This window comes from Drosophila bipectinata, chromosome 2L (assembly GCF_030179905.1).
Source record: "Drosophila bipectinata strain 14024-0381.07 chromosome 2L, DbipHiC1v2, whole genome shotgun sequence".
NCBI lineage: Eukaryota > Metazoa > Arthropoda > Insecta > Diptera > Drosophilidae > Drosophila > Drosophila bipectinata.
In genome coordinates this window covers 8,168,663-8,178,417 of record NC_091736.1, presented here as the reverse complement: position 1 = coordinate 8,178,417, position 9,755 = coordinate 8,168,663, and the positions used below count along the sequence as shown (strand labels likewise).

The 9,755-nt window shown below is 45.3% G+C and overlaps 2 protein-coding genes across 2 annotated transcripts; one reads left to right on the top strand and one right to left on the bottom strand.

Annotated features, from left to right (window-relative positions):
- Positions 1-406: 406 nt before the first annotated feature.
- Ge-1 (Enhancer of mRNA-decapping protein 4 homolog Ge-1) lies at positions 407-5,904 on the top strand. Its single transcript, XM_017253337.3, has 12 exons — positions 407-546; positions 622-860; positions 935-1,143; positions 1,210-1,610; positions 1,670-1,923; positions 2,053-2,839; positions 2,896-3,688; positions 3,745-3,985; positions 4,054-4,294; positions 4,351-4,516; positions 4,581-5,103; positions 5,158-5,904. Exons 2-12 carry the CDS (start codon positions 637-639, stop codon positions 5,345-5,347), a joined length of 4,029 nt encoding a protein of 1,342 aa, XP_017108826.2. The 5' UTR covers positions 407-546; positions 622-636; the 3' UTR covers positions 5,348-5,904.
- Position 5,905: 1 nt separating this feature from the next.
- Wdr59 (WD repeat domain 59) lies at positions 5,906-9,442 on the bottom strand. Its single transcript, XM_017253338.3, has 6 exons — positions 8,955-9,442; positions 8,687-8,897; positions 8,338-8,621; positions 8,095-8,268; positions 6,213-8,036; positions 5,906-6,150 (listed from the first exon to the last, which is right to left on the bottom strand). The coding sequence occupies exons 1-6, from the start codon at positions 9,279-9,281 to the stop codon at positions 6,076-6,078; spliced, it is 2,895 nt and encodes a 964-aa protein (XP_017108827.2). The 5' UTR covers positions 9,282-9,442; the 3' UTR covers positions 5,906-6,075.
- Positions 9,443-9,755: the final 313 nt, after the last annotated feature.

Below are 9,755 nucleotides of genomic sequence, written 5' to 3'. Positions count from 1 at the left end.
ATACAAGCCTATAAGAACTTTATAAGGTCAAAAATTATAATAGTACTAGTATAAAATCCTCTCTCTTTAACTAGTATAAAATCATGTGTATATATAAAATGTATAACAAAGATGGATTACCTTTGGTGGGGATGCTGGATGCTTAGGTCATTTCCAGGACCCTGTAGATATTCGTTTCGCAAAAAGTTTAGTTTAAACCAATGGACGTTTTCCAGCACTCCACAAGCTACTGATTTTAAAAAATACCATTGAGCTTCCATCCCTGTTGAGACTTGCTAACCGATATCAGACGCTTTCCGTTATCGATTACCATTTCATACGCCGCTACACATCTCTAGGGCTTTGCGGCATTGAGCAAAAATTTTTGCGAATATCTACGAGTTTATTGAAAGGACTTCCATTTAGGATTTAGTTCCAAGAAAGTTCCGAATCAATTAACTTGCCCGACGAAACTCGCAAAGTTTTTGCCAGTTTTCGCCGAAGGAGTTTCGCTGAAGGAGAACAAATCCAACGAATCCTCTGCTCTGCTAAAATTTGATACGGCAGGTGAGTTGAAGATGCGCTTCTGCCTGCAAAAGAACTGGTGAAATAAATGTACATATACCCACATTCGTATCGCAGTCGGCCGATGTGTCAATGTTAATCGCGCTATTCGCGCTAGCACACTTACCAATTTTTCGTAAGACGCCTCCGCCCTCCCTCAAATATCCAAGGTGTGGCAGAGCACTAAAAACGAAAGAAGATATTTCTATCAGAGCCCGATCCATTCGAGAAGCCAATAGGATGAGTTCTGGCGTCGACCAGAACGAGCCAATTGCCGCTAATGGCAATTCGGCAGAGTCAACGGATGTGGAAATCATGTATGTATTGTTTTTTGAAGTTATTTAGACCTTAATATTTATTTTAAATGCTCTTTAATTAATAATACGTGCAGCAACTTTTTGGCGCACGAGAAGCAGGTCTGTCGCCCTCTAAGGACCAATCACACAAAGGTCTTGGCTTCCGGCGGCGTCCACACACGCGGATCTTCCAAAGTCAAGCTAAAGAACATCGTTGACTATAAGTGGGAGCGCAAGTACTACTATCCCGGTCATTTGGTGGCCGTCCATCGCGATGGAAAGCACCTGGCGTACGCTATTAACGGTGAGGCGCACTAGGTTTATAGAGGACAATTTTGTTTCAATTTTATAAATATTGTTTTTCTGTCAGTCAACAATAAAGCCACCGGCATGGAGGGAATGGTACGTGTGTGCAATATCAGCACCAGTATGCGAGCACTGATCAAAGGAATGAGTGGCGAGGTCCTGGACCTACAGTTTGCCCATACAGATCGCGAACGCATCTTGGCTGTAATCGATGTCAGTTCGCTTTTTGTCTACAAGGTCGATCTAATCGAAGGCAACCTGCTGTGCAATCTAGTGCTGAAAGTTGAGGACCCCATCGCAAACTACACTCCCGAGTACGATATGGTATCTTGGTGCCCGTATGTCTGCAGCAACAACTCTAACGCATCGATTCACGATGAAGACGATGAAAACCAGCTGCTAATCTGGTCGCGTAGCTCTCAGTTCCAGTGTTTCCACGTGAAAATGATAGTTTCCGAGCATGGGGTAATCATTCAAGGTTTATAGCTTTTAAAGTCGGTTAAGTATTATACTTTTCGTTTAAGCGTGGCAAGATTCAACCGGCTGCCCTAGAAACTGGGTATTTAAAAATCGAGGAGGACTCGCTTATTACATGTGCCGCTTTGTCGCCGGATGGCACGACAGTGGCTGCTGCGTGTGCTGACGGACTGGTTCGATTTTACCAAATTTATCTGTTTGACGTACGCAATCATCGCTGCCTTCACGAGTGGAAGCCACACGATGGCAAGAAGGTTTCCTCACTATTTTTCCTGGATAACATCAACAAGCCTGTGGAAGAGTAAGTCTATAATTTAATTCTTTCAAAACTATCATATTCTTGTAAAAAATAGATCTGCATAAGCTCATTCAGGTTTAGTTTCGGGGGCTGTGCCATTATGTTTAACTAACTAATTTTTTTTTTTTTTAGAGCCTACTGGCAGCATGTGATTACAACGAGTGATGCCAATACCGAAATCAAGTTGTGGAACTGTTCATTGTGGGAATGCCAACAGACGATAAATTTGGAGGCCTCAATTCCGGCACCGGTGCAACACGGTTACTTCATAGCCGGAATCGACCGCAGTGCCAATTATTTGGTGCTGTCTAGTATAGATTGTTTGGCTGTTTATGTGTTGCAAATCGGCAGCACAGGCAGATCTGATTCCGGCGACAGTGATGGAGAAGGTGGCGAGGGAAAACGCATTCATAACATTGCCGAATTTAAGCTGAGTTCGGGAATTCTTTCGTTCTCAATTGTAAATGCCACAATGCGCCGGGTGAAGAGCTCCATAGAAAGCTACTATCCATTCGAGGAGCCTGAGGACTTTGACGAGGATAACAACTCAACCTATGCATTGGTGTTGCACATGTTTGTGGTGCAGGCCAAGAGTCTACAAGAGTGCCAGATAATATATCAGCCGTGTATGGCAGTAGCAGAAAATGCGGAGCGACGCAGCCTGAGCAGTAGCAAGCGATCAGAGACACCAGACGACAGTCTGATAATAAAGCAGGACTCGGAATCTCCAGGCAGTGCAACTGCGCTGGATTCTCTGTTTGGGAAGTCAGCCAAACGAACCTCCACGGGCAGCTCTTCCGCGGTCGTGGCAGTGGCGGCGGCTGCAGCGGCAGCTCCATCGGCTATTCTCCAAGAGACAGTCATTAACCAGGAGGCATCGAAGTCGGAGTCGCCGCAGTTCGGAAGTGCTTATCCACAGGTGAAAATAATATTTTAATTTAAAAATTATATTCATATCCAATTTTTATTTGTTAGGTTAATCTAATGACCCCAGACGCCTTCAGTGCCAGCGGAACATCTACAGCAACAGCTGTGGTGGTGGCTACCAGTTCTACCACCAGCGCGGCTGCCGATGGCTCGTCAACTGGAGGCGCAACGACGGAATCCATTGATTCCGCGGTACTAAACACGTTGCGTATGTTGGCCACGGTGACTGCAAAAACTGTGGAGAATTCCAATGCGAATCTCCTCAACCTGATGAACAATACTTTGATTGAGGATCGCGAACAGCAAAAGATGAAGAAACTAGAAGCACGCAAAAACTTCATAGCTATTGACCGCAATCCGGAACGCAATTTGGCTGAAAATCTGGCCAGCGGCGGTTCTAGTCCGAGCCGTGAAGTTCAGGAGATTATGGCCACCCAGGAAGACGTCGATTCCTACGAAGCTGAGCTGGAGAATTTGGAGGATGATGACGACGATGATGAGGAGCTGGCCAACTCATCGCCCCTTTTGGAGGCAGTTGACGGGGCATGGCCGATGGTGAAATTGCCGCTTACAAACTCCGCCGAACTACAAAATGCAGCACAAATTATGTCCCAGGCGGTGCAGAATACCAATAATGGCAATGTGCCCCCTACCTTGGGTGGAGGGAACATCAACAGTGCCAACAGCAATAGCAATGCCGTTGTTGGTAATAGCACCAACAACAACACGGCCTCAACTCTCAATACTAGTAACAGCAGCAGCGACAATACTGCAATCAGTGGAGCGTGCGAAGGTTCCAATGGCAACGGGGAACTAAATTCAAAGATCGACCAGTTGATAGGTGAGTTTTAGCTGCGATACATTGGTGAAACCATGTCTTTATGAGTTGTACAACAGATCTAGTAAAGGCGCAATCTAAGCAAATAAACAAGCTGGAGAAGGAGGTTACCAACTTGCAGCAACAGCAGCAACAAATTTTGATGGTGCAGCCTACAAAGCCAGACGCGTCCCTGGAACCCAAAAATGTCAACCAGCTGGCCTACAAAATCGAAATGCAGTTGTCCAAATTGATGGAACAGTACCTCAAGAGATACGAAAACGAACACAAAAAAAAGTTGAACGAGTTCTTAGCTGCGCGGTGAGATTACATTTTATATATTTGCTTTTGTACATAACCCATTTATATCCCCAATCATTCTACTCCAGAGAAATTCAGAATCGGGATCTGCGAGATTCCGTTCTCCAAATGCTCAATCAGTATGTAATGAACCACTTCCCAGAGATAGTTGGAAACGTCCTGAACATGGAACTGCAGCGGCAGATAGTTCCCCGCGTAAATGCGAAAATGGATCAACTTCAGGCCCAAATGCAGGTGGAAATTGTGCAAAAGTTGAGTGTGTTCGATAAGACGGTCAAGGAAAATATTGCACAAGTGTGCAAGAGCAAGGTAACTTAACTTTGATAACTAAAGCATTGTAATGTTATCCTTTTTTTTATTCAAAGACATTCCTGGATGCTTTTGGTAAGTCCGTGCTGATTGGCGTTCAGGCTAGTCTACAGACTGCTTTTATCGAGTCCATGAGCAGCACATTAATTCCCGCCTACGAGAAATCTTCCCAAAACATGTTCAAGCAGCTGCATGATGCCTTCAGTGTAGGAATTAAAGACTGTAAGGATTAATAACATTATTGTAAAGCTCTAAAAGTTGTAAGATCCCATTTATTTGTCTTCAGTCATGGTCCAGTTTAATAACTACCTGCAGCACATGCCTCAGCCGCATGCGGTGGGTGCCAATTCCGAAGAGTTGAACAACAAGCTTGGAATGCTTAAGCAGTTGGTAGAAACCAGCCTGCACAAGCACCGCACTGAACTCACGGATGCCATGCTGGAGACCCAGCGCGAAGTGAAGAGCCTGGAGATATTGCTGGCCCGTCAGGTCCAAGAAACTATTCGGGCCGAACTGCGCAAGCACATGGAGACCCAGAACATGGCTATGCGCTCGCAGGCAGCCACACCGGCGCCCACCTACGATCTAAGAGATAGCATTAAGCAGCTCCTACTAGCCGGACAGATCAACAAGGCCTTTCACCAGGCTCTGCTGGCCAACGACCTCACCCTAGTGGAGTTTACACTACGACACACAGATAGCAACCAGGCCTTCGCTCCCGAAGGATGCAGGCTGGAGCAAAAGGTGCTTCTCTCGCTCATCCAGCAAATCTCCGCAGATATGAGCAATCACAACGAGCTTAAACAAAAGTGGGTTATTATACTTTCCTGAAATTTGTACAATTATAAATATTTTGGTTTCAGGTATCTCAATGAGGCACTTTTGGCCATTAACATGGCTGATCCGATCACCCGGGAACACGCACCGAAAGTTCTCTCCGAGCTGTACCGCAACTGTCAGCTGTTTATCAAGAACTGCCCCAAAAACTCGCAGTTCAGCAACGTGCGTCTCCTGATGAAGGCTATCATGGGCTATCGCGAACAGCTCAAATGATATCAAGAGCGATCCAGCCTGTCCAACGTCTGGTACTCCTAGCTTCCTCGATCCCTATCTACGATAGTTAATCACGGACCACGCCCCTCACATACACATACACGCTTGTAGTTAAGCCCAAAATGCAGGTTATCCCTTCTCGAAAGCACTCGGCCAAGCTCTGCGCTTTAAGGAATGAAGTTTTATCTATGCTTTTAATTTTTTTTTATTTACTTGTGATGTGTGCGTGTTGTTTAAATCAAGGCCTCATTTATTATGTTTATGTCGCGATATTGAAATTGTATTAGCTTCTTATTTTCCCAAAATGCAATATCTTTTATAATTTAATTTCGTTTCTGCCAGTCTTTGCTGCCTAGTTAATTTGATACTTTTGATTTTTTTAAAAAATTGACGTTTACTAAAAAAACATAAAAACCTTACAAGTCAGAGATGTAGAACTATTTTATAAACTCATTTCTAACAAGAAAAACTTTCGATAAAATACATGATCGCAAAAGCAGAAACTACAAGTTAAACGTATATGTTAAGACTACGGAATAAGTAAAGAGAAACTGAAAATAAAACGAATATATATAAATGTATTTAAAAAACATACAACTAGTAACTATTGTTGGTCATATTTTAAGAGCTATTTTTCAATCACTTTTCTGTTCTTACAACGTAAAAAACCTTCCGCATATAGTCTGAAGATAACTCTTGTCTTTATAATAAAAAAACAAGAGAAGCCATCAGCTCAGAAGGGCAAGGAGACTCGAGGTGCGTTCCAAGCAACTACATCCGCACGTGGCACACACCTTGTGATTCTGTAAATTAATTCAAATGCTCAATACACATATTTTTGTTTAGGAATTTTTATAAAACTCACTTCGAACCACTGCATCATATGATCAATGTGGCCGCCGTGTCCGCAGGCTAGACAGGCGTTGGCTGCTCCTCGAACGGGAAGGCGACAGAGCACGCAGAATAGGACGGGTCGCTTACACGGCTCACATTTCGGTGTCCTTTTTGGCTTGGCGCACGAACCGCACTCGGTGACGAACTCCACTCCCTGTACAGTTGGCGGAGGGTTCTGGGTGTGCTTGAGGATGAGGGCCCGCTTCGAGAGCAGCTGCCAGCCGAAGAGGATCTCAGCGTACGCCCGCTTAAACTGATCGAAGAGAGGGACCTTTGCGCGTCTAATCAAAGAACAAGTATAGCCATCAGACTGTAGATGTCTGACTTCCAGATCTAAAGAGTCCGACCATGAATTGCTACGGAGTTGTTTTAGTTGCTGCCACGTGTTGTGCGAGGATGAGGACTTCACTTCCAGCGGAAGCACGGTGTGGTACGGAGAAATTTGAGAGTTCAGCTGTAACGGCAACCTTCCAACTATATCCATTGTGCTACCTCCGGACGCAGGACACTTGTCGAATAAGCATGCCAGCAGCACAGCTGTTTGGATGTCTCCAGAAATGGCATAGTGCATGATCAGCGACTCTAGAAGGGACTTTTTAAAAGGATCATGCTGAACTTGAGGCGTTGCTATAAGCTCAGCCAGGAGCCAAACGGGTACCAAGTCAGTCCGCCCGTGATTGCGACATACCTCGCCGTTCCTACGGCAGGTTTTCGCAATGTCGAGCTTATCGATTGAGAACTCCCTGGCCATGGATCTATTAATGTGCAAGAGGCTGCTGGCATCGTACACATGGACAACTGGAGAGCCGTTCATTTGCCGAATGGCACGCTGCTTGCCTGGTTTTCCAGCTATCATCCGTTCCTGGAGGTAAAAAGAGGCATTCGCATCACGTTGGGCTGTTGCCATAACATTACCCAACAAGCAGCTCCCATTGATTGAGGAAAGAGTCCTTGGGGCTAGGGCCGAGTGTTGCCTGAGGGTGAGCCGCTTGTTTACCGGCTGGGAGAAGGTGGTCAGCAGACCAATCGCGTTGAAGTGCACGCCTGAGGTGCGCGGATAAGGAATGCAGGCATCGTGAAGTGCACTAGAGAGTGCTCCTTCCAAACGAGGAGACTGCAAAAGAAGCTGGCTGCGATCCGCCCCACCTTCACCTGCGACAGCCGCTATTTTTTTTTTCATGGCTGCCACTAGGGCTCGCAGGCACTGCTCTAAGCAGGTGCGTGACTTCTTCACGCGCTGCAGGGCATTGCAGCGGAGCACTTTCAACAAAATTCCGCTCACATCACTGGATAGCGTAGTCCCCTGGCAGAGCTGAAATTCGGGTGGTGCACTAGGACTGGGATACGAGGTTGCAAAGGTAACTTGCAGTATAACCGTGTGACCACCGGCGGATATCTTAAAGCAGGCATATCGCTTGATGGCATCCAGCATGTCCACCTCCACATGCGGCATGTTAGTGTTCAGCAGCGAGAACTCGTGGTGCAGGGAACAAGTTGGTTGATCTGTCAAAGATCTGGCTATGTGTGGCTCTTCGCGACGATAGTAACCGAAACTTGGCGAGCGAGCCATTGGAAGGGTGTTGGATGCTCCATCGCCAGTAGAGATGGGAAGCGAGGCAGCTGTCATCGTGGAACGCGGATGCAGAAATTCTGGCGGTGTGGGTGCCCGCAACTCACTCAAGTCTGGCTCGAATCGAGGTTCTTCCTCCTCAGCAGACGGTTCGCAAAGATTCAGCATATTGTCATCTATTTTCCAAACTCGAAGTGTGCGATCTCTGGACCAGGTGACCAGTTCCTAACAAAGAAATTGTTACATATATGGGGATGGAAATATTTTGTTCCGTGATACTCACAATTTCTGTAGTTGTCTCGCGATTGGGGCGCCAGGCAAAGTCGAGGATGACATCAGTGTGTCCAACAAAGGAGCATATAGGATCTGTTTGCTTGCTATTACTCCATAACAAAAGGCTATTCTCCCCGCGGCCTAAATGGGGTACAACAATGCTCACCAGGCCATTTCCTATGGGCTATAGAAGAAAATAATTTGTTTTAAAAAATAAAATAGAAACTTAAGTCAGAGTTGGTATGTAATTTACTGTATATCGCGCCCTCCAAACAGGTGACATGGTAGTGATTATTTTCTCGGCTCGACGAGGATTGCATACATCAAAGTACTTGACTGTTCCGTCTTGGCTGGCGGTGGCTAAGCAGGTCTCTCTTTTGTGACTCCAATTGATGCCGTGAACTCTGTTCAAATGCGCCGTGATATAGTGCGTGGGGCAGCTACCTTTGCGAATATCCCAGATTCGCAGATCGCCATCATGAGCCGCTGCCAAAAGATGTCCGGACACGCGATTAAAGCCCACTTGGGTGGCACCCGCTAGAAATATATATACAGGACGTTAGACTGCAAAATTTTTATAAAGAAATTGTAGACTAAATTACACATGCAGACGGCATTCAAAGACAAGGCGGGCTTCCTCGGCTCCCTAAGATCCCAGATGTGAGAGAATGTATCAATGGAACAGCTGACCAGCAGGTTAGGATCCTTTCCGTGCCAATCGATGTCGGTCACAGTGCGTGTATGCCCACGAAGGGAGTTTTCATAGAAAGGCTCTGATGTACCCCAGCGTACGATGTCTATGTGCTGGCTCGTCTAAAAAGGTAAAGGTTTATGTTTATACTGTTTATTTAAAACATACCAAATACAAACCGCTATTGCGCAGTACTCTTTGCGACTTGGACATATGGCAAATTCGGCCACTGAGACCTCGTACTTGGACTGGCGCTCGTGGCGGCGTAATGTACCGTCGTCCTGGCCCAGTCGCTGCAAGGCTAAGTGGCCTCGTCCCGCCAACAGCACCCACTGACCAGAATAATCCACCGACATGGCAGTGGCCTGGGAGTCCCGGTGCTCATAACTTTTGTTGCTCTGTCTAATAATATATGTATGTTCAGGGCCGCCACTGATTGCGGCTCCTGATCCGCCAGCGGACGATCCCCCACGTTCCCCAGGCCTCAGAGTCTCTGTGGGCGGCATTCTACCTTTCAGCTGTGCTTTTTCACAATAATCAATCAATTAAACAAATTTCTGCATAGAAAAATGGTGAAACCAAAAACAAACTGATAAGAAATTTGCATGTTAATAAAAACTAAAAACAAATGTGCCAGTGTTGCAAAACAGTATGTCAAATAAAGAGTGTTAAAAAACAGAAAACTTTAAAGGTTTAATAGTTTTAGGGTGGCCAGGTATTCAAACCACCCTAGGTAAATGAAATTCCTGGCCACACCAATTTCGATGCATCGATAAGCTTTTGATCATTTTCTGTGTAAGTGGCGCTTCATTCAAATGTATTTATTTTTATTGTTTTTAATTTATAAAGAACTTGTATTTTTTAAATATTAAGGCAATACAATTACGAACAATTTTGTTTTTAAAGATTTAATATTTACTTCTTAATTTTATTATTGGTTACTTTTTATTTTTTACTACTAACAGAATGAAAAGCTTAAA